Source organism: Falco punctatus (assembly GCF_963210335.1).
Source record: "Falco punctatus genome assembly, chromosome: 10".
NCBI lineage: Eukaryota > Metazoa > Chordata > Aves > Falconiformes > Falconidae > Falco > Falco punctatus.
The window spans coordinates 43,068,462-43,094,894 of NC_137590.1; the positions used below are offsets into that span (position 1 = coordinate 43,068,462).

Sequence of the window (26,433 nt, forward strand, 5' to 3'; positions counted from 1 at the left end):
TAGGCATACTGGAATACAAGTGAAAAGAAGCAGAAAAGAAAGTGTTTAATTCATTATTTAATATACCTGTTTCAAGAGCTTTCTCAGTGTTCTTATCTCCATTTCTAAATTCCTTGAGTGTAACTCAAGTTTCTGTTTCTCCTCCCTTTCTTTACAATATTGATCGTCTTTCCTTTGCAGTTTTTCTCTCATTTTCTCACAGAGCACTTCTACTCTGAGTCTCTTTGCTTCTTCTTGTTTCAAAGAACACCTGGGATTTAACAGAGTATTTGAGAAACAAAAGCACTGATACAAAAGTAGATGTTCCACATGATGAACTTGCAGAGACAACTCAAACCATAAAAAAACTTAAACGTTTCCAGATTCCATATTTTTACTGTACTTTTCAACTTTTTGAAGAATTCTAACTTCATTCCATTGTCCACGGTATCAGTTGTACAAAATACGGAAATAAACCATTGATTGATTTACCAGTTTTTTTGTAAGGTTACACAGGGAAATGCACACTAGTGTGTACACTTCCATCATAAAAAAATAAATCCTCTTCATATTAAAGCCATTATGTTGAAAAAGGAGTTTGTTGTCTCATCGGATCAAAGCATCATAAACTTTTACTATGGTTAACATACATTTTCTTAGTATACTGAGCCTACATATTACGGATTCAGTGACTAGAAGTAATACTGCTGAATCAGCACGCCACTTACCTATGGCAACAATTTTTCAGCAAGCCTTCTGTAAGGCTGCCCACAGACAGAACAAGCAGTTTCTGTTTACTCGAGAAGGATGTCAGTGTTCAAAACCAGATTCAGAAATGCATGGGGTTTAAGCTGAATACGATTAAAAACAGTTTTAAACCTCAGTTGGATCTACCTCTGGGAGAAACTACAGCAATTTCATTTTGAAGCTGACTTACAAGGAAAGCCTTATGGAAGGTCAGCTTCTTTACCAACTGAAACAATCAGCAATGAGCACTGACATGGTAAAAAACGGTCCATGGTGTGCCCACGGTACCCAAACAAGAAAGCAGCTTTGTATTTGGTCATTATTTTGACTATTTTTTCCCATATATTCACAACAGTGAACAAGAAAAAAAAATAATCAAGTGTCAACGTAAGGAAAGAACTGCCAATTGAAAGCCTGCTTTAGAAATTCTGCAAGACAAGAATCAACCACCACTAAAATTACTTGAAAGACTGACAGAAACATTTGTATTTGAATGGCGTATATTGCAAGGAGAAAGCTTTACATGTAATTTCTAGTGTAATTTCGCAAAAAGTGTAACTTTTGAAAGTATAAATTTAACGCTGCTTGGAGAATTCACTTAGAATGAAAATACTACTTCTTTATACTTGACAGATGTTTGAGGATTTTGAACACCTGCTGAAGTCAAACCCAGGCCAAGCTGGGACCGGCCTCGTCTTCCTCGTACCCCCCTCCCCCGCGCTGGGAGGCCCAACTCCCCCAGGCCCAGCTCCCGCAGCCTCCCCTCACAGGGCTGGTGCTCCTGCCCCCGGGCCAGCCCGGCATCTCCCTGCCGACCTCACACGGACTGGGCAAGATCTCCTGGGCTGGGCGGGCAAACACCGGGCCCCGGGCTCGAGACACAGCTCAGCAAGCCCTGCGGAGGGGTGGGCACTCACTGCCCCCAGTGCCCTGGCACTGCTGCCCTCCATACAGCCCAGGCCGCTGCGGGCCGCCCCAGCTGCCAGCTCACGGTGGCTCCTGCTGAGCTCGCTCTCTGCCTGGGCCGCTCCCCAGCCACGCCGTCCCACCGGGGATCACCACAAGGAGATCTCCCCTCCCAGGCCAGGGCTCTGCAGTTGTCCTTGCTGAACTGCCTACGGTGCCTGCTGGCCACCCCTGTCTGACGTGATGTCAACAGCGATGAGAAACCTCACACCTCCGGGTCTAGCTCAGGAGTGTGGGGAAAGGGGCAATCCCAAACTTGACCTTTCCAACAAACAAACAGGTAAGCAAACAAATGCTCTAAGCTCTGGTTTGACTTGCACTGGGTGGAGTTACCAGAAACCCTAGTATTATAGGCCAACAGAAGCCGCAAGGACAAAATGAAAAAAAAATAAATCCAACCATCTCTCAAATCTCTCTTATAAGTCTGATTTCCCCATACACATTCTCTTGTTCTCTTCTCTTGCTAGAAAACAAAGTTAGAACAACATCCAGAACATCGTACATGGAGCTGATATCCGGACGTTTTTCCCCTCTCACATTATGTACCTCATAGCATAACTGGCCCACGGGATTCAAAATACCCAAACCCAAAAGACTGGAAACTTCTCATCCTGTTGCCTGCACCATCAGAGTCTTTTGGAATAAAACCACTGACAAGATAATACATTATCAGACCACAATTTACATACTTAAGGCTTTGGGTATCACTTTTCCATTCTGCTTCTTGGTGAGCCAATATGGATTTCAAATCTTGAGTCTTCTCTGCTCTGAACCGTGACTCCCTCTTTTCATCTCCCAATTCTCTTACTTCGAGTGAGAGAGCTGTATACTGATTTGTCCCACGTTCTAGTCTCTGTTCATATTCAAGAAGTATGTTTTGCAGTTTCAACAAAGTAGCAGAACCTGGTTTGAGACAGAAAAGACACAAAGCTGCACAAATACTGCCCAATGTATAAGCTGTTCAATGCTTTGCTGCATTAGGTGCAGGTGGCAGGTCTCGGTAGTGGGAAGGTCCCTGTGAGAAGGAGCCAGGGGTCGTCCCGTGCTGGACATGGACGGTTTCGATGGACCCACCGCAGGGCACAGCTGAGCCTCTCAGCCGTGCTGGCAGCTCCTCAGGAAAAACAAACGTAGGAAAGGGCGAAACCACCACACGGGCAGAGAAGGGGAAAAGCATGTGAAAACCAGCCCCGCAAACGAACACCCAGGTCAGCGAAGGAGGAGGGAGAGGTGCTGCTCCAGGTGCCAGAGCAGAGATTCCCCTGCAGCCCCTGAGAGAACCATGCTGGAGCAGATACCCACAGCGCAGTGCTGCGGAGGACCCCGTGCCAGAGCAGGCGGATCCTTCCCGAAGGACCTGCGACCCATGGAGGGCCCAGGCTGGAGGAGTTTTTCCCCAAAGGACTGCAGCCTGGGGGAGGACTCACACTGGAGCAGGGAAAAGGGACGAGGAAGGAGCAGCAGAGAGAAACTGCTACGTCCCGACTGCAGACCGCAGCCTCCCTGTGCTGCCTGGGGAGGAGCGCAGCAGAGCTTGAGCAGGGGGGGTGCCGACGTGTCCTTCTCAGGTTTTGGGTCTTTGTTTCTCACTATCCAAATGTATTTTAATCGGTGGAGTCTGTTTGGCCAGTGACAGTCACTGGGAAGTGACAGCCCTGCCTTCACACTGACCCACAAGCTTTTTCACCCCGTTTTGTCAAGGAGGGGCAGTGGCAGCACTGGGCGGGGAGTTTGGCCTTCGGCCAAGGTTAACACTTGCCTGATGAAATTTTAGCATAGTTTAAGAGCCCTAGTAAGCGATGCTTATGTTTATATAATGCCGTGTGCATATATGCAAGCATCTTATGACAGTTGAAATTTGTTATATATATGTACTTATTATTTTTAAGCAAAGCCATTATTTTGCTGTACTCTTTCTCATTAGCTGTTGAGGGGTGTGCTGGTTGTGGCTGGGATAGTGTTAATTTTCTTCACAGTCGCTGGTACGGGGCCATGTTTTACAGTTGTGCCGCAGACAGGGTTGGTAGCACGGGGATGTGTTCCTTATGGCCCAGCAGCGCTCACACAGAGCCAAGGCCTTTTCTGCTCCTCACCCCACCCCACCAGCCAGCAGGCTGGGGGTACGCAAGGAGCCGGGCCGGGACACAGCTGGGACAGCTGACCCCAGCTGACCCAAGGGATGTGCCATGCCACGCGGCATCATGCTCAGCATATAAAGCTGGGGGAGGACGAAGGAAGGGAGGGACATCCAGAGTGATGGCACTTTGTCTTCCCAAGTATTTGTTATGCGTGACGGAGCCCTGCTGTCCTGGAGATGGCTGAACACCCGCCTGCCCATGGGACGTGCTGGATGAATTCCTTGCTTTGCTTTGCTTGCGTGCGTGGCTTTTGCTATTAAACTGTTTTCATGCCGACCCATGAGTTTTCTTACTTTTCCCTTTCTGATGCTCTCCCCCACCCCACTGGGGTGGAACAAGTGAGTGGCTGTGTGGTGCTTAGGTGTTTAGGTGTGGCTGGGCTTAAACCACATCAAGGGGATATAAAGAAGAAAAAGCTCTTGCTGACTTTTGATGACCGCATTAGAAGGAGCTGAACTGTACTTTGCAAGAAACTGCTTCTCCAGCTCTGACTAGACAGAGAACCAATGATAACGTAAGGCACTTGGCTGGTAATACAGGCAACATCTCAGGTCAGGTGACAGTTTCACAGCTTTTGAGGGGGATCTCTAATCATAAAGAGATACTATATCGAAATATGAAACTAAAATACTTAGGAATGCATACAAAGAAACCATGTTTTAAGGGGAACTTGTAACAGCTGAAGACGGTGACTTGAAAACATACCTGTATGATCCACACGAAGCTGTTCTAACAGCAGCATAGCCTCCTTGTAGGTTGAAGTTCGTAATTCCACATCCTCTGAAGTTGGGTCAGATGAGCAAGTTAAACCAGGGTCATCAGTTACTTCCATTGGTATGCTGACCTACAAAAAATACAGTACTTTCTGTAATTCCACTGTCTAGTATTACAGACCATTCCAAATGCATGAATGATTCATTCTCTCCTTCACAGCCCACAGATTTGTCTCAAATACAATAAAGCTGCATACCAGCAGCAATTTGTACATCTGGTTGATCACTACATAAACACTGCTCCCATCTAAGTGATTAAAAGTTGATAGAAACTGTTTATCAAGAACTTCGTTTTACAGTACCTTGTTCTTTTCACTCCTGGTTGTTGCTGCAGGTCTAGAAAACAGAAATATATTTCAGTACTGAAATGCTTACTTTGCATTATGAATAATACCTACAGTTGCTTTGAAAACTTAATTGCAGAACTGAATTAAACTAAAATCTGGTATAGTAACTTTGCTAGATATAGTTCAAGACTGAAACAATTATTGTGTGCTATTAATGTCTACTGGAAGGCTAATTTTTCCGCAAGATATTAAGCAAATAGTTGAAATAACTGTTCCCTAAACTTCACGCAAAGTGACAGAAATCTTACAGCTACAGACATGTAGCTATACGCTTACGTGCATTCCCTGTTTAATACCAGGGGTTTAGCTCTCTTCAGTACCGAGAATCCTTCTCCTACAGGTCAAAGAACTGTAATTTTGGATTCTCTGGTGTCCTGGGTCTGGCTGGGATGCAGTTTATTTTCTTCACAGCAGCCCACACAGGGCTGTGTGTTAGATTTCTGACCAAAACAGTGTTGATAACACACCAGATTTTTAGCTAGGGCTGAACAGTGTCAACAACTTCTCTTTCTCACTTTGCCACAACCCACACAAGTAAGTTCAGGGTGGGCAAGAAGTCAGGAGGGTACACAGCTGCAAGAGAAAAGGTGGAGCGGGGAGCAGGGCAAAAAATCCTGCGATACCTGAAGTGAAAGAGTGATGTTGCTTTTCTGTAAGTCTCTCCTCGCCCTTTTTAAACACATAAAATACTTCTATGCCTGTGCACACACTCATGTAATTAATCAGAATTTGTGCACAGTGACCTTATTAACTTGGCCAGCATGCTCAAAGCACTCTAAACAAAAGCGAAGTGTTTGTCAACACAAAGTGCACCAGGTAGTGTGGTCACAAGAAAGAACAAGAATCTTCATATGCATCAGGTTTACAAAAAGCCTCAACACACAACAAAACCTCAAACTTGCCTCTAGCTCTTAGGTCAATTTACATCATTAAGTAAGTTTTGTTTTCAGCATTCCTTTTATGCATACCTTCCTTCATCCTCAGATGTTTCACTGGAAGTGCTATCATCCCGTACTTGACCATGATTGCCACTGGAAGAGCTCATCTGCTGATGAGCCTTCTGCTTTGAAGGCTGCCTTCTACTTTTCTTTGCAACTTTGGCATTCAGGGCAATTTTACTGCATTACACAGAAAGGGGAAAAAAAATAAATCACCAAGTGAGTAGGCTTACAAAAAATATTTCTGTGAAACAGACATAAGATGATGTCCAGAAACGACTGAGACAAAAAATATCTACTATAAAAACACAGACTTGACTGCAAAGATCGTGGAAGATACCCAAGTACTTAAAAAACCTGCCCCTAGGAGTGAGGGGGACACGTGGAATCTGAGCTAGAGCCAGGTTAAGCTGGAATACCTATAATATCCATGTTACAGAGAGCATCTAGAGCAGAGATTCCTTTGAAGGACAGACAGGAAAAAACTCCTGCTTTAGGTTTACATAAAAATACGTGTGCCTTCTTTAGACTTTTGAGATTCGTTTGGTAATACCATCTTTTCCCCTCTCCCGACAAAGGGCATATTAACTTAATGAAAAGGAAAACACCAACTGCACGGAGATCACTAAAATCACCTAGAAAAGGGAGTAGTAGCAAACCCCAAGTTCCTACTTTTCTTTTCTAGGTGGCCATTTCCTACAAAAATAACTGCTTTTTCCAGTCTTCAGTTCTGGTTTTGAAGATGCATTTTGCCTCAGTATTGACAAGGAAATCACAGGAATTTGGGTGGGGGTTTTATTTTTTATTTCCTTTTCTTTTTTTAGAGCAGGCAATAGATTTGAATATCGTGAGCGTTGTGTTTTCTAAAAAGACATTTTCTTCACTTTTTGAGAAGCAGTGGACTACTCACTATGGCTTTCACCACTGAGGAAACTACTTCACCTACCACAGTATTAGAAAACCTAAGACACTTACATAGTACTACAAATAAGAACTAGAGATTATTTCCTTAGCTTACCATTTCATTGGCATTTTAATCAATTTTGAGCTCTCCTCAGATGAAAAATTCTTTTTGTCTTTTTCTTCTATAGTGTTTTCATTCTCCATTTTCAAACAGTCATTCTTCCTTACAGTAATCTTTTGTTTCATTTGCCGATTAGTGATGTTGTCTGATGGTATATTTAATTTACCAAGACATTCCTGTTTCGCCACCGCCTGCACTTTTGAAATTATTCGTTTGCTTTTTTCCTTCTCAACCTATAAAAAGAAAGTTAAGCTTCATGTATTTCTTAGTATTTCTAAAAGACAGAAACACCACATCCAAGATTGATTAATTCAGGGTTTACCCCTGAAATAATATAACATTAGAGAAGCCTTTTCACAAAATTACACTACAAAGAGTATCATGTCATTGAAAGTGCTTTGAATTCACTCATGATTAAAGATAACAAGAATACAGCCCTTCAAAAGAAAACAATAGTGTCTCTTAAAACATGAGAACAACAAAAAAGTGAAAGCATTACTGATGGACAAAGAGTTAGGAGGACTGCACAATGTCAGTTGTAACACCACCAGAAAAGAATATCAAGTGGAACTGTGCTGGGCTCCTGCTCCCTGAACAAGGGGAGAAAAGAAAAAAAAAGATCCCAAACCCACAAACACAACTGGTTTCACAGGAAAGAGGAATTTTAGTGAAAGGCAATGAAGACACACCACGCAGATATCACAGCACATGAATTATTAGTCAAGACCCTGTTCAGAAGCTATTTTCATTCTTTGATTCAGAATCAGAACCGATAGAGTTCTGTGGATTTCTTCTTAAGGCAATGTAGTGATAACTACTTGCACTGGAACCGAGTGCCACCTGCTGTTAAACTGGAGCAATAATGCATTCCGTTTTCCAAAAATGGGGAAAAAGACAGCTCTCCACTGCTGTCTTTGTTCACAAGTAACATTTCCATTAGAACAAACCCCAACTTGTAGGAAGCATCCTCCTTTAATGATGAATAGCTAAAGTGAACAGGACCGTTGATCCAGAGCGAGATTAAAGAATAAAGAGTAGCAGGTGAACTACCTCTTCTGGCAGCTGTACCTTCTTTCTCCAAAGCCAGGAATACTATTTGCAGCATTCCTACCTTACCCGTAAATCTTCCCATATCTTGGTTTAGTTCTTCATCAAGATTCCTTTTCAGCATGACGTATGATTGCTGAGCATTTGCAAAAAGACTTTCCATTTCTGCTTCTCCTATTTTGTTGTCGATAAAGCAGTCCCTGGGAAAGTCATCACTAAATCCAGAGTCTTTTCCAAGTTCCCTCTCTGTTACAAAAAGTGCATTTTCACCACGTGGAGAAACTGTCTTATTGTAGGAATAATATTAGAAATGTCATCCAAAAGACTGGGTTTTAAGCTGTATCTCAGGGATTATTCAGGACCTCCCACTACGTTTCTACTACTTCCATTTGCTAGAGGCACCTTTGTATCATTGATATTATTTGTGCAATCTCCTTCACCTGTACTCCAGGTATCTTCCATGTTTGCATTTCAGTTATCTTGATCAGGAAGGACACCAAGACTCGGATTACAGTTTCCATTTTGGGTACTTTTCCACCTAGCATAAGTTTAATGTCTCCAAATTCACCTTTACTTTCTAAGCTGTTACTTGATTCTGTTGCATGAGATGAAACAGCATGAGAACTCTTCAGCTCAGCACTGAAGCCATCTTCTGACATTTCTTCCACAAGGGAAGGAGTTTTCCCAGTTTCATTAATTTCACCAAGCAGCTGCTTTAGTTCTGCTGTAACGTTTTTAAAACTTGTTTTCAATTCCCTCTTCTCATTTTCAACCCACATTCTTGCATCTCTTTCTTTCCAAGGTTTTGGACTTAGAACTGCTTGTCAGCACTGTGCAATTCCTCATTTTCTGCTGTGAAATTTCTGATGTGAAAATTTCTGCCTTATCAGTGTGATTTTCATGTGCTGTTTTTTCTATCAAGTTGATAGTTTCTAAAATATATTTATCCTTAAGTAAACAGGTACAGACAGAAAGATTATCAAGAAAAATTACTACAGTTAATCTATGCAATTGCTGTTGCAAACTCATCCTATAATAGAAATAAGGCATTTTGAAAGCCTTTTTCATTACAAAAATCAAGGGACACTAAATGAAAGGTTCACTGCACACCATCTTCTTAACAAGAGAAGGACTCAGAGACAGCAGTTTCTTGGGTTAGGTTTGCCTAGGCATTAGGGTTGCTTTTACCTTTTAGCCTGCTTGCTTGCTGTAACTGCTGGCATTTGTCACAGAGCATGTTTATTTTTCATGTTTTATTGCTTTAATACCGTTTTTCATTAAAACTGCCAACATTTTTCTCACCCACCCTCCTCCCTCCATCGCGCTCTACCGTCTGGCATTGTACAGTCCCCGGCCACCTAAGCTAACCCAACGGGAATGAACATGACAAGCTTCTTACCATTCACCACACGGAGAACTGGCTAAGGGAGGATTATTTCTTCACCCAAGCTTCAGAAATAATAAATTCCACTCCAAGGTGCAAAGGAAAGGATTTATTAGGGAGACCTGCCTGCTCCTGCCCTCATCCCAGGAATCAGGAACCCAAGCTCGCAGGAAAACCGCACCATGCCTTAACCCTACCCAGCCCCCTCAAGTCCCTGTCCCCACGCTCTGTTTCTCAACAGCTCCGACTGCTTCTGCCCCGTGTCACAGTCCTGCCCACACGCCCCTTCCCCTCATGGTGCCTTCTGAACAGGGCCTGCAGCCTTGGTGTCCCAGCGGGCTGAGACCGTCACGCTCCTCTCTTGTCAGCCAGGCCCTGTTCTCCCGCGGCAAAGACCCCTCCGCTCACAAGAGGGAAGGAGCACCTCAGCCAGACACCACCTGTCTCACCCTCCCCCTTCCCAAGCTCACTGGCCAACTACTACCACCTTGCAACAGGCTTAAGTCCTGCGCTTTGCCTGCTAGAATTAGGCACGTCCCTCTCTCGTGATGCCCGGCTGTGGGGTGGAAATCATTTGCTACGCTGTCCCTTCGGGTGTTCCAGAGGACGCCAGACCCCGCTGTGCAGCCCTGCCCCGCATGCCCAACACAAGCAGGACGGCTGCCTTATTCCCCTCTAGGATACCCTCTGAGAAAACCCTTTTCAAACACTTCACGTGGCCAAACAAGAGCACATTTTGCAGAGGCTGGGGAAGCCTCAGAAAGGTCACCACATTTCAAGGCGTTCTCTTTGACCTTTGTCTTACGAAAGAGGAAGACCGGCGTGTTTCATCAAACAGATCAGCACATTATAGACAAATCTCCCTCTTCACTTGAACGTGCATTTTGCACAGGCAATAAAACCCACATTTGGCTGCACTGTTTCTCAGAAGTGCACAAGAGGAAAAACACCGCTCAAAATTTAAGCAAACCAACTGAAAACAAATCAGTGTAACAGCAAGCATCCGACATAGTGACAAGGATTTTACCCCACCATAAGAAGACTGTATCCAACTTTACTTCAGACTGTAAACACAGCCTTCACCTACAGGACGTCCCTTCTGCATTATTCACCGACCGGTACGTTCTTTACCTTAGTGTATAATACAGCCTACTGAATCAGACTGCAATCCAAAATACTTGGGTTTACATACCTGCACCCCATAATATTCAATGCCACCATTCATGTCTTCTTTTTCAGCTGATGATGACATATGAAAGGTAGATCCCGAGTTCTCACCTGCAGTGAAAAACCACACATTTTTATAAACAGCATGACTTCATATTACTTATTTACACCTAGAGTGCATCTTGAATCACCCTACTTGTGACAAAAATCTTAACACAAAATAAAAAAAATACTACATTCAGGACTGACCATTTAGTAAAGGAGAAATCCTTCAGATGGGAGTTCTACGCCAACAGCAAAAACTTCCCTGCCATTCTACACTCCAGATGCTCAAGAGACAGCGTCACAAACTACAGGCAGAAGCCCTTCACAACAAACCCTGAACTTTCAGTCACATTTTAGCTCCTAGGCAAAGCGTAACAGTAAGGTATCAAAAATTAAGACGGGGGGAAAAGTGCTTGGCCAGATCATAGCTTTCTTCTGCTACGTTATCATCCAAGAATGTCCAGGTGTTCAGACAGGTCAGCCCTAAACCACATACACTTTCAGCACTATGCCACAAGAACCCGAACCCAAAGAGATACAAACACATCCAAAGGGCACACGTAACGCAAACAAGGTAACTTCCTTTACAACTTGCCAGCAAGCGCCGTGACAGCTGGTGTTAATTAACAAATACTAAGCACTTCATTGCTATAGCGCACACCCACACCGTAAGTGCATTCCTAAGGCAGACATCGATAAAAGCTCACTTCAGCCTATACGTGTTTACAGACAAACATTTAGTCCACCAGGAAGTTACCAGTGTTGTGCTCCCCTGAAACAATCCGTGAGCGCGCTCCGTGTCTGTCTGCAGCTGGAAGCAACACACCAGGTGATCCTTCTTCCGGACTTTCAGAATCCGTCTGTAGAGCATAAAACACGGGCATGAGCATCGGTACAAATTCTCAACTCATTTCTACACAAAATGTTCCTGCTAAGCCAACTTGCACAGCATGCAATCACAAAAGCCTTTGATCAGCCCCTTGGAAAGGGCACGTCAAGACACAGTATATTGGAAAATCACAGCAGACTTGTGTGTTTTCAGATCTTAGGCAAAAACCTCACAACTCATCTAAACTAGTCTGTCACGCTGGCAAACTGCACAGCCGCAAGGGAGAATTAACACGGTAACTCGAGCTGTGGGTTGCCAACCCGTAACTGCAGGTCTGGGGGGGACCCAACTTTCAGACTGAACTGGTACCCGATACTCAAATTTGTGCTGATGTTCCCCAGGCACATGTCCTGCAGTGGGAAGCGAACACATTGCTACTCCCAGTTGCAAGGGTTGAACAAAGACAAGCAAGACAAAGCTTACAGAAACCAAGGCTACAAAAAAACCCAAAAACAACACAGCAGCATTTTAGCCTTGTATTTTTAAGAAGCGGGTGGGGAAGAGTTCCTTCTTCCTCACAAGAAAAGTCAGAGGGCGTAAGCTACAGACTCTGCTCGTTTTCTTCTAACCCATTCCCACAGACAGGAAGAACTAAAAGGGCAAACACAGCCAGCACGTGTGGTATCTCTGTTGAACATTACTTTCAAAAAGGGCCAAAACGGTAGAAAGGCTCTTTCCCAAAGCAGCTCATCATCTAGGCTGCAGACCCTAAGGGCAACCACTGAACACGTCAGCGGAATAGAGTTGTGTGGTGAAAAAGCAACAATCCCGCCAGCCCCGCTGAGGAGCTCAGACTATTTTAAGCAGCAAGAAACTTCACTGCCGCAATACTGTACCAGAAACCCAACTCCAAGGGCCAGCTGCCATGAGACCCAAATCATTAGCTCGACCTACCTTCATCCCAAGCCTCGCTGAACAGCTAGCACACAGCACAAGTATTTCAAGGGCCCCCAGTTACAAACATACAGCAGAACCAGGAGAAGGGGAAATAAGCCTCAGCCGCGGCAGGGCCCAAGCTCCGAGTGCTTCTGGATCTCGCTCCCCACCCCCGCCCCACTGGGAACCCCGGTGTCCTTCACGGGAAATACCTCAGAATCCCAGGGAGATTCAGCATCTTCCTCTTCCTCTGCTCCCACCGCAGTCAGGGCACCTACAAAGGCAGTAAGAGGTGAGACACTGAGCCCTTCTATTTCACTCTGCTTTTCCCCAGCACCCCTGCGCCCAAAAGATGCACAGCGGCTCTGTTGCTGAGGACAAACTAAGGAGTGAGTGTTGAATTCAAGGGTTTCTTCACACCCAGCACACAACATCATGGTACTTCCTTTGGATTGCCACCTCTCCAGCAGAAGATGGCTATGCACAACAGCTGACACAGCTACAAGCAGCACTGAAGACGTGTTTGGGTCACACTCAGGAAAAGGCTCCAGCACGCTGCAGCCCTGTGGCATACAGAGTTTAGGTCACCTGTTCTCCAGTCCACAGCTCCAGAAATTGCCACTGACTACCACCATCCACTGTACAAGAAGTACCATAGAAACACCACCCGACACATCTTCACGCTAAAATCACCAAGAAACAATGCTCCTTTTGTAGCACTACCAGAAAAGACCTTCCTTGACTAGCAGTTTTTACCCTGCACCTTCCCAGAAGGTAGACACCTAAGCATTGCCATTGAAAGGAGGAGAGGCTCACAGCCCAAAATCTCACCCCAAACACACAACTTGTCTCTATCTCAGGGGGCTAACATCCGAATCTCTTCTCTACTAGGCACACGCAAGGCTCAGTCTCAGTAGGTTCCTGGCCAGATTAAACTGTCTTCATTTCTCTCTTTTAAGCTAGTCCGTTAGGTAAAACTGATTCAGGATTCGCTCTTGTGGAGACATGCACACAAAAAATGGGAAAGGAGCTAGAGACCAGTGAGGGCACCCGTCCTAGCAGAGGGGAACTGCTGGTTCCAGCCTCAGCTAGGACTACTCACACTGTGCCAAATGCAGGCTTATGGTAAAATGCACCGACAGAAGAGCATGTATAGGCACAACACCTGGAATAGAGCAGGTTCTGCCAGGCCCGCTCTGTAGCATTTGATCAGCAGCTACACACGCTCTGGTAACATCTACCACACCACTCTACTCTCTGGAGACAGACAGTGGAAAGTGTGCCTTCTCCTCCTGCTCCAAGACCTGAGGTGAGTACCAGAGTGCTCAGCCCTGACTGACATGGCAATGCTTTCAAGCACACTCAAGCGTGGCACTGGAGAGACTTTCTACGTTTTAAAACTGGACAAGGTGAGGCACTGGAACAGAACAGCTTTCTCTCAGATCGACTCAAATCTTTCCCAGGCTTCAGCCAAGAGCAATCACAACTTTTCAGTCTGACAGTACGGGCCAGAAAGGGGAATACCACTGTCACACCCAAGACTCTCTAATCCTCCTCTTTTTCAACTGTGCATTTTGTTCTGATCGCTTCAGGGAGAACACAGCAACAAAACCAAGAATGACACGTGCTCCATGTAGCATCATTTGGAATCCAAGGCCACAATTTGTTCTTCAGGAACGAACGAAAAGGAACAAAAGCTACTTTCCTCCTTGCCAATGCCCACTAGGGTTCACAGGCAAGGGAAAAACTTACTGTTTCAGAAGTCAATCACCATTTCAGTTCATTTACTGTGCATTAATATTTATAGAGGAAGAACTGGGATCAGTATTCACTAACTCACTTCTCTCACCAGTGTTGTCTTTGGAAGCACTGTGGACTTGATGGCTATCATTACAAATAGAGTTTTTCACACCCTCAACAACTGCAGTTTGTAGCCCTTCACCAGTGTCTTCCTTTTCCTGCTCCTTCTCCTCTTCTTCCTGTTCAGGTGATTTTTCCTAAAAGAGATTGACCAAACAGCTGGAAATAGCAGAAACAAGCACCTTCTTAGCCACCCATTGACAACTTTAAAAATGCTTCTCCTGTGTAAGACAACAGGGAAACTTTGTTGAGCTTTGTTTTACAAGGCCTTCAGTTTTTCCATGGGAATCTCTGAGGAGACAGCAATGACATTAGCCCTAAGTCATTAGCCCTGGCTCTGCAAAGCTCCAGAGAAGCAATTCTTCATGTCAGCCTAACTCTAGCTTTCATTTCAGTTACATTGTTTTGGAACATGCTCCTTTTCCTCTACTTTGCTCCAGGAAAATCACTAACTTCCTGCTCTCAATCTTACTCAAACTTTTTCGTTCCTCATTTTCAGCCATCACACCAGGCATTTTACTAAATGGCAATAAATCTTGACAGATAAAAACTGTACATACAACTGAGAAAAAAATTAATTTATTTCAGAAAAACTATACTGCCTATTTGTTTTCCTGCAAAACCACTGCAACCAATAAAAAAATATTGAAAATACTGCCCAATATTATTCTTATACCTAAGAAACTGCTTTGGTTAGGAGTAAAGGCATTTTCTATTATAAAAAAAGGATGATCAAAAGATGGATATACGTGAAATATCAACAGAAATCCAGTTTACCTTTTCGTTCTTACCTTTATTCCCCTTAGAAAATACCTTTGTGATTGAATCATCCTTATATAACTTACTTTGGTGCCTGAGTGAAATGCTGCTCTTACATTTTCTTCATGCCTATTCAAGCACAAGTGTTCACTTTCTTGTTTCGGTGCTTCACAGACTTTATTATCTACTTCACATTGCTCTTCTTCTGTATCTTCATCATCCACATGTTCAAGACAGACAGAGTTTGGTCTTTGACTTTCAAGCCTTGGGTTTTTTCCTGCTGACAAAGAACTATTATCACTTTCAAAGCCATTACTGAAGCTTGACTTTTTCTCCTTAAGACCACAACTATCTGAGAGAAGCCGAGGTGTCTCTTTTTTCCAGTTTGTCATCTTAGATTCTGCAAAAAGGGAGTCATCATTTCTGTGAAACTTCGCCTGAATCATGCTTTTCTTGTTCCAACTTTCTGGTTTATCTTGCAAATTATTTAGATTTTGACAGACAGTTTGCTTTGGTACTGACTTGCAAGATACTTCATTATTCACCGTCTTCGGAGACATGGCAGTTATGTCAAAACAACAAAAGGAGTTATGTAAATGGCAACAGGTATGTTACCAGATTAATGGAGTAATCTGGGAATGTCTGGAAAAGGAACCAAGTCAAGGATGGGCAGGATGGAGGAAGGACTTGGCCAGGGACAAAGGCTTAGGAGGGGATTAATACCTTCATTTTAACAGCATGACTTATTTTTTCTGAAATGCCTAAGTGCTGTGTTTTCAAAATGCTACTTTTCTCATTTACTATAGGAAAAGAATTGTTTAAAAAACTACTTAGCAAATCTACTTTTATATATTAGTATACTATGCAATCTTTTCCAAATAGCTTACTGTTTTTCCTGAACTGCTGGGAAACATTCATTAACAATGTCAAATTTGGCTTCTGCAGCTTCTGTAAATAAATGATTATTTTCTTTTAGAACACTAACGACAACAACAAATCCTTTGGTCACATCAAACCTTGAACACTAAATGTAATCAGGCTGTCCTTTTGATAGTGGTCAGGTGCTGGCTCCATCCTATACTTCTAACTACAAAAACACTCCTCACATATGCAATTCAGTGAGTATTTCACCCCCAAAATACCATGCAGGCACCCTTCTGAAAATTGTTTCCAAAACTATGGTTACATGCATAGCAGTTTTAAAAATCTGGGTTTAATATTTGTAGTACTTCAGTAAAATTCAGTTATATTTAAGATCGCAGCTTCTGGATGATTACTTGCAATTGTGCACAAGGGAAGTAACTGTTAAGAACCCTAGGTTTAATGCATTAATTAGTCCCTGCAAGTACACTTACCAGAATATCCTGAAATTTCAAAAACATGCCAAAAAATGCATAATTTATATTTAAATCAGTGCAAGAAAATGAAATCATGTTAAAACTAAACATGCTTGCACCTCCAGTATTACAGAGTAGGCTGAACTAGAACACTGGTTCCTCATTGCTGCAGAATCCCAGAGCAACAGAACAGATGTTCCAGACATCACTGCAGAAGTTAATAATTCTTCAGAACACTAGCAAAAAAAGCAGGCCTGAGAGCTTGTAGCTGACAAAAAGAATACTACCTAAGCATTCAAAAAAAAAGAAGAGGGAAAACATGCAGTGTGAGATTACGTGCAAGCACAGAATGCCATCTCAATAGAAGAAAAAACATGACCCATTTGAGTTACTCATCCACTGAGCACTCTTGAGTAACCTGATGAGGAGGAAAGGAGAACTAAGTGATGAAGGATTTCAGTACATCTTCGCTAAAAAGTGCCCTTTATCGGTTAGGATTCTATCTAAAAATTTACAGGAAACATTAACAGTGTTTGGGGAAGAACAGAACAGGTTATATTAGTAACTTATAAACTTAAAATCTGACTCAAATGACCAAGAACAAATAAAACTGTGGTGATTTATCTCGTCGCCTATTGCTCTTTTGCCTCAAACCACAAATCTGCTGCATGATCTGCCACAGCTACAAGGTCTTTTAGGAAAAACTCACAGCAGAAGAAAGGCTGGCAGGTCAGAGAGTGCTTCTAAGGAGAAAACAATATTGGCTAGAACTGTAGTTTCTTTCAATCCCCCAGAAAACTTGCCTTCAGATCACTTATTTCTATAGGACATTTACTGTAAATACACCATACCTTGGGAGTAAAATCGAGTTCTTCCTCAGAAGTATGCCAACTGACATCACTCCCCTCTTTCTCCAAGCTTCTTAAAAAGTAAAGCAAAATGAGTACTGTGTCTCTCCAGTCATTCCTCAGGTATGTGCTGGGTATGTTTAAAGTCTTACCTGATTGAGTCTCCTTGCGACAAGTCATCTATTGCTGTGCAAACACGAATTGACATGTTGAAATTAGATTTGGCATGCTAAAAATTAACCAGCACATACAAACATTTAACCTGGACAACTCTACATGTCATAACAGAATGAAACTTTGGGGAGTCAACTTAACGTAAGACAGCATGAATGAATGCATGCATTTCCAAACAACTGCTTTTTCAAGTCACACTGAATTGACAAAACAAAAAAGACCAGAGTTTTATCTCCTTTGAACTTTTATACCCAAAAGTTTAAGAACTACCTCTAAACTAAAAAAAGCCAGCATAGCATGAATATGCTGTGTTAATAAACAGTTAACAAAATACTGGTGCTTTAGCAAGACAGTAAATAAATGAACTGCTGAAGTACTCCTACTGCACACACAAGCACACACTGTTGACAGAGATTTTACTGGTTTATATACTATACTAGCTGGTGCTCTACCCACTTACAGGTTATCCTGAAAAGGTAAAAAACATCAAAAAGCATAACCAAGATCTAAAGCTTATCCTCACATAGAAGAATCCCCAGCAGTTCTCTACACTGCACCAAAAAGGGTATTCAACAGGCAAAACAGGCGTAACCAGGGCACTCTATACTACGCTCCAAGCTTTCATCCATGTTAAGACAGCAACTTGCACACAGGATCACAGGATAAATCAGGTCACAAGGGACCTCGGCAAGTCTCTCAGCCAACCGCCTCCTCAAAGCAGACTCAGCTCTGAGGTCAGATGAGGCTGCACAGGGCTTTAGCCAGTCTGATCTTGAACCATTCAAGGAGACTGCACAACCTCTCTGTTTTACTGTTCTCACCATGGTGAAGCTGCCCACATTCTGTTAGAAATTCTCTTGTTTCCATTTATGCCTCTTGTACCTTTGCTTCATGTGACACACCACTGGGAGGCACCTGTCTCTGTCTTCTCCATACACGTACTGGAAGCTGCTGCTGCTGGGTCCCCTTCAAAGTCATCTCTTCTCTACACTGAACAAGCCCAGTTCCCCCAGTCTCTCCCCAAAAGGCAAGTAGTCCTGCTCCTGGCAAAGTTTGATGGCCCTCCACTGAACTCGCTCACGGATGAAAGACCACTCTCTCTTGCACTGGGGGCTCAAAATTATACCCAGGGAGCTGGACACAACCCAGGGACTGCCAGGTAGCAGCGTACAATCCCCTTCCTCAGTCCCCTGGCTATGCTGCTCTTCATACAGCCCAGGACACCGTTAACCTTCTCAGCCGGCAGGGCACCCTGCTGGCTCATTCTCAGCTCGCTTTCTGCCAAGACCCTCTGGCTATTCCCAGCAAAGCAGCTCTCCAGCCAGGCAGCTCCAGCACGTGCTGTAGCAAATGGTTGTTCCTTTCCATGTGCAGGACTTGGCATCTGCCCTTGCTGAATTCTGTTAAGACAGGCCTGACAGTCCATTTACCCAGCTTGTCAAGATCCCTCCGAATGGCAGCGTGGCCCAGATGCACATGTTGCAAACTCAACGATAGCGCACTCTAGCACACCACTGATGTACTAAAGAAACCTGAACTCTAGGAATCCAGCCTGAAGAGTGCGAAAACCTCTCAATTACCAACAACTAAGATGAAATAAAAGGCCTCTTCAATTCCCAGGACAGAAAGGAAAAAAACAAATAGAGCCTCCACATCGTATCTATTTCAGCATTCCTCAAGTCCTCGATAATTAGTTCTCGTTAACTATCATCACAAAATGAAGTTGCTTATAAATAGAAGATTGGTGGCCTTCCATAAAGTTGTATGATGACAGCCAAACCTTAGACAAAATGTCTTAGACAAAATCATTAGAAGGAAAAGAAAACAAAGGGCATATCATGTTGAGTAAGTTATCTGAACTTTTGCTTTCCATGGATAGTAACTTTAAGCAATGATCAAAACCAGTTCCCATTCTCCTTTAAAAAGCAAGAGAGAAAGTTTATGAGCTAGTTTTCAGACAGATCTTGATGCCCTACTGTAGAAATGGGATCTAGAAAAGTAGTATCTAGGGATCACTTGTTTCTACTTTAATTGAAGTCCATTTTCATTGTGGAGTAACAGAAGAGCATATATATTTTTTTTAATATTATTTACTATCACTAATGACACAAAGCAATCACTCAATTCAGTAATAAAGGACCCGTGCAAAACACGCAAACAAAAAGTGCCCAAACCCTGCTCTCAAACCTGATTTATAAAACCAAAACCATCAGAATAGAGACCTCTAAGATAATAAACATCACAGGTGTGTTAGTATTTGTACATCACACAACATGTTCCATAGTTGAAATGCTACTGTATAGAATACCTTTCTTTGTTTTTCCTGTTCTTGATGTCTGGCTAGGAGATTGTGGCATTCCTATATCCATTTAGGGAAAGGCGTGTCAAGGACAGACCAAACAAGGGCACCAGAATAAATGTGAATTCCCAGAAATTTGGAAAACCTAACCAGTACATTAACAAAGCTATAGCAATGGGAGAATGTACTGTGACCATCAGCCTACTCTACAGTTACAAGAAGTAGAAGCCAAACCTATCACAACCTACAGAACTCTACTCTTAAGGGACAGTGTCAAACAGTGTAACTTAATTTACTTGCTCCATTGTAGAATACCTATATTCCAATATTTTGAAACACTGAAACAGATTCTTGGCAGTTTACTGTACTGCCAACTTTGAACTTCTCTCAGCTTGAATAGTCCTTGCCCAGCACTGACTGCCGATGCAATTCCTTCATATTTGTAGAGTGTTTTATACGTACGGCACACTTAAAATCCCTCCGTCTAAGCATCCCAAAAATCTGTAGGTGCCAACAAACTTTGGAGATACACTAGCCAGTTGTGTCAGATGGTGCCTGATGCAAACACAGCCCCCTCCTACCTCAGTCTGAAGGTAAAAGCCCTGCATATATTGATTTGACCATGCTGAACTGTTCACATAGAGAAGCTACGCCACCAGCCAGAACGCAGGCTTGACAAGCAGTCAGAGTGAATACCCTGTTCCCCCAGGGCTATAGGGCAGGCCACAACTGGACCAAAACGGGTGCACTGACTGGTGTGAGTGTCATGCATGTGTGCTTGTGTGTGTATGCGTTGTGTTGTGGAACAGAAGCTTTAGAATATAAATCACCATCCACCTGCTCTACCCATCCTACTTAGTAAAATTTTATTTTTTATATCAATGAATGGTGTGGTTCTGTTATTGCAGCTACCCAACACCAAATGTCTGTGTGACAAGGCCATAACATTTGCCTCAGAGCAACAGGGAGTCCCGCTTATATTGATGTTACCACAAATACATGGAATGGATGTGGCAAGAGGACTCCTATCAAAAATACACATGTAAGAGTTAAAAAAAGGACCTCAAGATTGTTTCTCATTCCTCCTCCATTTCTCAGTTTTCTTAAAAGGCGATACAGCAGATATAAAGCACACTGAAGCACTCGTTTCTTTTCCAAGAGCTCTATGATGAAAAACCAATGGTTTCTGTAGGAACAATACACCAATATGCAGTGCAGCAGCTAAAAAAAGCTGCCACTGAAGACATACTAGAAATCTGAACCCTTGCTTTTAGAAAAAATACATAATTACTTTTTGCCAAAGAAATTCCAACTTCAAATCTGAGAAGTCTGTCATTCAATATGCTAGAGGTGGAAGCCATTCATTTGGAGGTTTTTGCAAGTCTGTCTGTAATCAACAAAAAGGTTCATGTTCTGACAAAAAGTAAACACTCAAATAAGCATGAGCCAACTTCTTAAATATACTGACTTGCTCACTAGAGGCGAATATTTTGAACAATGTTCAACAAGTGCAAAAGTAGCAGCAAAAGGAGGAAGGACTACATTGAAAATCCCAGAAAAACAGGAATGAAGAGCAAGATTAAAACAAAGAATTCAAAGTGGGTATTCCGGCGTTGTCTCACGATCAGTTGAGCTTCTCCTCTAACAGGGGCTTCAAAGCTTTTACTGCAGCCTGTCAAAGGGACTCATGATGCAGGACCTGCGCTTTGTGTGTGCAAGCAAGAGACTGCAGAATCAATGCCACTAAGTGTTCCTTGCATGCTACTAATCCCTCTCACTCAACAGGCCGGGGTCATTTTCCAGGAGACTCAGCACAAGGAGAAAAAGATTCGTACTACTCAAGAAAAACAAGCCCTACTATAAACAGTTTGAGACCACAGCGCACTCTTTCTCCTCCCAAGTCCTTAACCCACATAAATATTCTCTTCACACTTACTATGCCTCTTCAAGTGAGGATTTCCCGTAACATTGTGGACTTATGCTACTAGTATTACTGTCTTCAAGGAACTGAGCAAATTACTTGGTTCAAGAACCCATATTTCCCTGAGGGCATATTAATTTTGGAATCACACAACAGTATTATTCTGCAAGCCACATATTTTAAAATAACCCAGGCCTGTCAGTCATCACAATGTGGTACCACAGCAATGATCTATGTGCACAGGAGGCAGCCACAGAGTGCTGTTTGGGTAAAAGCAACATTTTGTTGATTAAACTACCTGTACCAAGCCCTTTCCAAAAATAAAATAAAATATAAAAACCTCCGCATCTTCCTTCAGTCTATCAAGAAACTTTACACATCACTGACTAGATCAAAATAACTAGTCCTAAGTCAAAGGAACAAAGTTTGGCTCTAAATTAAATTCCCCTATCTGGGAAAAGTGAACTCGGAAAAATATCTCATGTTTTGCTCATATTTCACAACATATTTAAAAAAGGAGTAATAAACTGTGTTTGAACACTGTCTGCTGCCCATTTGCCACAAAGTTCTGATGTAACACCCTTAAAAAAACCAGAAAGGATAGAACTTCCCACTGTAGGGCCTGAGATGTAAAGTACAAGAAGTTCGATCTATATTAAAAGATTAGTTTTCTAAGATTCCTCTAGGGCTATATGAGCTCATAAGCATAGACTGGATCTTAAAAATTAAGGAGTTGGGGTTTTTTTTTATTTTAAAATGAACTCACTGAAGGAGCTAATTTTTTGATAACAAGGCAATTCAATTGTTTTTCTGGATCTTCAATTGTTTTTCTGGATCACAAGTTAATATTTTTAACTTTTTAACGTTTATTTCATAAAATTACTGGAAGTAGAAGTGTTATTTATTTTTACTGGAATCAAACTATGTCCATGAAGATACAGTACACACAGAAGATGCATTATTGTTTCTAACAAAGTGACTTTTCCAAGACGATTTTTCCTAAGTATGTCTCTACAGCACCTACACAGAAACAATCGTAACTGATGCTGAGAAATAAGACAACTCACTAAAGGCAGCTTAGTGCAGGTGAAACTATTAATATTAAAACACCACTGCACAAACTCAGTGGATATCAACAAGACATGTACAGTCCTGCTAACTCATCTGTTGCTTCCCAACTACAGGAAGATGAACAACTACTCAGGATGAACCTACTGCTTTTGCAATTCATTTTCACAATCTGAATGGCCATCTACAGGTACAAGTACACACCCCAAAACCAAAACCACTCTCACCTAGTTCCTTCCCTGTCCCCCTTCTCTCTCTGTATGAAAACCTATACAGATGGGCAATCTGGCAGGCAGAACGCAACAACCCGGTAAGTGGCCCTGTAGCACACAAACCGCAGCTGCCTTCACCCCTGACAAGAAGCACCTCCAACCAGCAACAAGTCAGCATATTCACAAAGCTTCTTGCGCTACCCCACCTGATGCCTCCACTAAAGTCAACGGCAAACACAGTGAGCGCTGACAACACAAACCCCCTAAAGAAAAGGCCACAGTGATTTTCCTCGTGAGCTCCTGCGTGATTAAAGATCCTACCTCCTCTGTCCACAGCAGGTGCACCCAACGTCAAGCCAGCAGCTCTGGCCCGGTGAGGAATGCCAGGTACTGTGTCGCCTTGTGCACCACCTTCGTCTCTGCCTCCCCGGAATGCGTATGCCACCAGTTGTTTACAAAGACTATATAGGGAAAGAGAAGAAACGTATTTGGTAAAAACAACCACATACTTGCTTATACAGTTTAATAGAACAGTTAACAGCCAGTTATCCACCCTACACGTATTCATAACCATATGAATTCATATACTTGTATGCATTCACTGAGAGTAATACACACAGAACTTACTGCACGACTACTACCTACTTCAATATTCACTACAGTCATGTTCACTCTAGAGGTGCATATCCACACCTATGAAGCTCCAGCTCGGCACAGTATTTTCAGCCGAGCTGTTAAGCACACATAACCACCTTAGAGAAGGGATACGCACAGGTACAAAGCTATCCATAAGAGGGGTGAAACTGCTTAAGACTTTAACAAAAGGGATTTGTTAGATCTCTGAAACAAAAGGCTGGTAGTTCCTGCTCATTGTAGTGGAAGTCAGTAAGGACAATGGTGCTGGTCTGAGGAGAGGACTGACATGCATTTCAGTTTGCCACGTTCTACCTCTGGGTAACTGTAGGATACAGACATGTTTTAGAGCTTGTACTGGGCAGGTGCAAGTTTAGCATCAAAACTTGAAATCTAACAGACAATTCGGGGCAGAAATTTTCTTCAACATCCAGATTAATACTAGACACAGGGAACGATACGTATCAGAAGACGTCACTGAGCACAGCTTCAGGACAGCTTTCAACACACCATTAAACCGTGCTGCTGATACCAAAAACATTCAAAAGCCACACTGACAACTGACAACCTATTCTAACAATAAAGTCAAAAATTTACCTAGAATATCCATGAGTAACAGCATAATCCTCAGCTGTCCATCCGTTAGTGTCTTTATGGAAAAGATCAGCACCATATCGAAGAAGAACTTTTATTAAATTAAGCTGTCCACCAGATGCTGCAGTCATAAGTGGGGTTCTGAAACACCAAAAATATGTTATGGTGTAGATCATTTGACACAGACAGTGTAATTATTTTTATTCCTATTTGCTCTCAAAAACTACTTTCCTCATTACTGAATGAGCAAAAGAAAAAGCAGTTTTCATTAAATATTAAGAGCAACCATAAAATGCAAGAGGGAGTCGAAACAACCAAACCTTCAATCTTCAGACAAAGCTTCCACATAGACAACACTCACATACAAACTATGCCACTATGCAGGAGATGTTTTTTCAAATTGAGGCAGTGCTGCTGAGCTACCAGCATGTTTCCTGCCAGAAGGGCCACCACAGACAATGCCTTCTTGTAATCCTCAACGAGGAAAGCACCCACTGAGGTATGACAACAGCCAAGCGCAGATGTGCTTTCACAAGTCACACAGAAATAGCTGCTATGTGGCTCCCCGGGTTTTTTTCGGAGCTCACTCTCATGCCTCTGATTAATCCAACCTAAAGAATACTAAAGAGACCCATGAAGAGTTTTGACAAACCACTCACCTTTCACAGTGATCTCGAGCATGCACATCAGCTCCTTTCTGCAGAAGAAACTCTGCTATATCTTCATGATGTTCAGAGATAGCAAGAATAAGTGGAGCGTTTCCCTCCTGAAAGGGCAGATAAATAAATTTAAAAATAAAAGTAAAAAAAAAAACCCTACAAGAGAAATACTAATACAACTTTTTGAAAGAGCTTCTTCAACAAATACAAAAATTTACCTTATTCCGAGCATCAATATTGGCATTATGCTCAAGTAACAGCCCCGCCCCGGTTGTATTAGGAGATCGGACAGCAAGGTGAAGGGCAGTGTTGCCATCAGCATCTGCCAGGTGTGGGTTGGCACCGTGCTCCAGCAGAATAGCTACACATTCTTCTTGCTGGCACTGTACTGCCTGGGAACAACACGCAAAAAAGGAAGAACTGCCAGCACTCTGTTACAATTGCCGCAGCTTCCCAATGCTGGAAAATAAGAGCACCTTCAAAGCTGAGCTAACATATGCCTATTCCACACTGATTACCAGATGCATGCTTCTATGCAGAGCTGTGTAAAGAATCCTACCAGCCACCTCTCATTTAATGCACAGTTGACAAGCCCCACTTGAAAGAGCATAACATATTCCACATACCTTCATCAGTGGCGATCTGTTATCACTGTCAGTAAGATTTAGTTTACACTTGTTTTCTACGAGATATGTAACAACGTTCACATGGCCATTCGCAGAAGCGAGATGCAGAGGTGTCCTAAAAATTAAACATATTAAATTAGCACAAATAGACAACTAGAGAAATAATTTCAGGCTCTGATAAATTGATATGACCACAAGTTTCACTTTGCACAAAGCAAGCTTAAGAAATGATTTCTCATTCTGTTACCAGTAACAGCAGTTGCGCACCACACACCCGAGACTGGCCAGCAAAACCCCTCCGCAGCATCTGCTTAGTAAGGTGCCATTTCCTTCACTCTAGAACTTAATCTGCACAGATTCCTGTGCCCAGGTGGTGGTCACTGCCTCCAGCAGGACTACACCTGTGGCACAGCAAAAAAGACCAAAGCTTGGGAATCTGAGAACTATGGCAAGCAACCCTCTAAGTTCTATAATTATTCATGTGCCAGAAGTGTATCAGAGATGTAGATGGGCTTTATATAAAGAGTATTAGCGTTTCCCTGCACTTCAGGGATTTCTGCTTTTTCTCTAGCTTGCTTACTACTGCAACAAAACCAAGTACTCACTTGCACCAAAGTGCCCCCCATCACATGCAGCAAACCAGACAGCAGAACACTGTAATCCTGAGTACAGGAAAGTAATACCTGATCCTTCAGATATGTATAACTACGATAGTCATAATAAGCCTACTACAGAGGAAGTCCTCTCCAGGGAGGGAATACTGTGTTTCCATAATACATGACCAGCATAAGAAAATAAAATTCTTTTCTTCAAGTTAAAGCCTTGCCAGAGGGAAAAAAAAACCACACAAAAAAACACCCAAAAAAACCCCTCCTTCAAACCACAGAACATCTTAGGTCTGATGTCAATTAACCAGCCTACTTATACTGAAAGAAATTGCCCAGAAAGTCCTTGCATGTGTTTCCCCCTAAATCAGAGGCACAAATCAGCACAAGCTTCACTCTGCGCAAAAGCAAAGCACCTCCTGCTCTGCAGGTCACCTGTCCCAACAGAGCAGAAGACAAGCTAGAAAACAGCTGGGACCTTCCTCCCTTGAAGGTGATGTAGTAACAATCCCACAGTT

General features: G+C 42.8%; 3 protein-coding genes and 1 long non-coding RNA gene across 4 annotated transcripts in view; all 4 read right to left on the minus strand.

Annotated features, from left to right (window-relative positions):
* LOC308070829 (ankyrin repeat domain-containing protein 26-like) overlaps positions 1 to 12,778 on the minus strand; it is a 29,235-nt gene extending 16,457 nt beyond the window's left edge. The window contains exons 1-9 of the mRNA XM_080405435.1: positions 12,533 to 12,778; positions 11,313 to 11,415; positions 10,536 to 10,621; positions 6,907 to 7,145; positions 5,919 to 6,068; positions 4,906 to 4,939; positions 4,536 to 4,674; positions 2,382 to 2,595; positions 67 to 250 (exon numbers count right to left, since the gene is read on the minus strand). Coding sequence (XP_080261561.1) covers positions 67 to 250; positions 2,382 to 2,595; positions 4,536 to 4,674; positions 4,906 to 4,939; positions 5,919 to 6,068; positions 6,907 to 7,145; positions 10,536 to 10,621; positions 11,313 to 11,415; positions 12,533 to 12,757 — 1,374 coding nt within the window. The 5' untranslated portion in view covers positions 12,758 to 12,778. The remainder of the gene's footprint in view (positions 1 to 66; positions 251 to 2,381; positions 2,596 to 4,535; positions 4,675 to 4,905; positions 4,940 to 5,918; positions 6,069 to 6,906; positions 7,146 to 10,535; positions 10,622 to 11,312; positions 11,416 to 12,532) is intronic.
* LOC308070832 (uncharacterized protein) lies at positions 7,139 to 10,435 on the minus strand. The gene is given in 5 exon segments (XM_080405438.1): positions 7,139 to 8,430; positions 8,434 to 8,468; positions 8,471 to 8,774; positions 8,777 to 8,815; positions 8,818 to 10,435. Coding segments are annotated over 5 exon segments (708 nt in total). The 5' UTR covers positions 9,028 to 10,435; the 3' UTR covers positions 7,139 to 8,310.
* LOC308071058 (uncharacterized protein) lies at positions 12,779 to 15,541 on the minus strand (the record flags this gene model as incomplete). The annotated part of the gene is made up of 2 exons (XM_080405919.1): positions 12,779 to 14,317; positions 15,026 to 15,541. Coding segments are annotated over 2 exons (729 nt in total), but the record flags the coding sequence as incomplete, so codon positions are not given.
* Positions 15,542 to 16,634: 1,093 nt separating this feature from the next.
* LOC308070836 lies at positions 16,635 to 26,359 on the minus strand. The gene is made up of 3 exons (XR_013930878.1): positions 24,029 to 26,359; positions 23,120 to 23,259; positions 16,635 to 17,310 (listed from the first exon to the last, which is right to left on the minus strand). It is a non-coding gene; the product is annotated as an uncharacterized lncRNA (long non-coding RNA).
* Between the last annotated feature and the right edge of the window lie 74 nt (positions 26,360 to 26,433).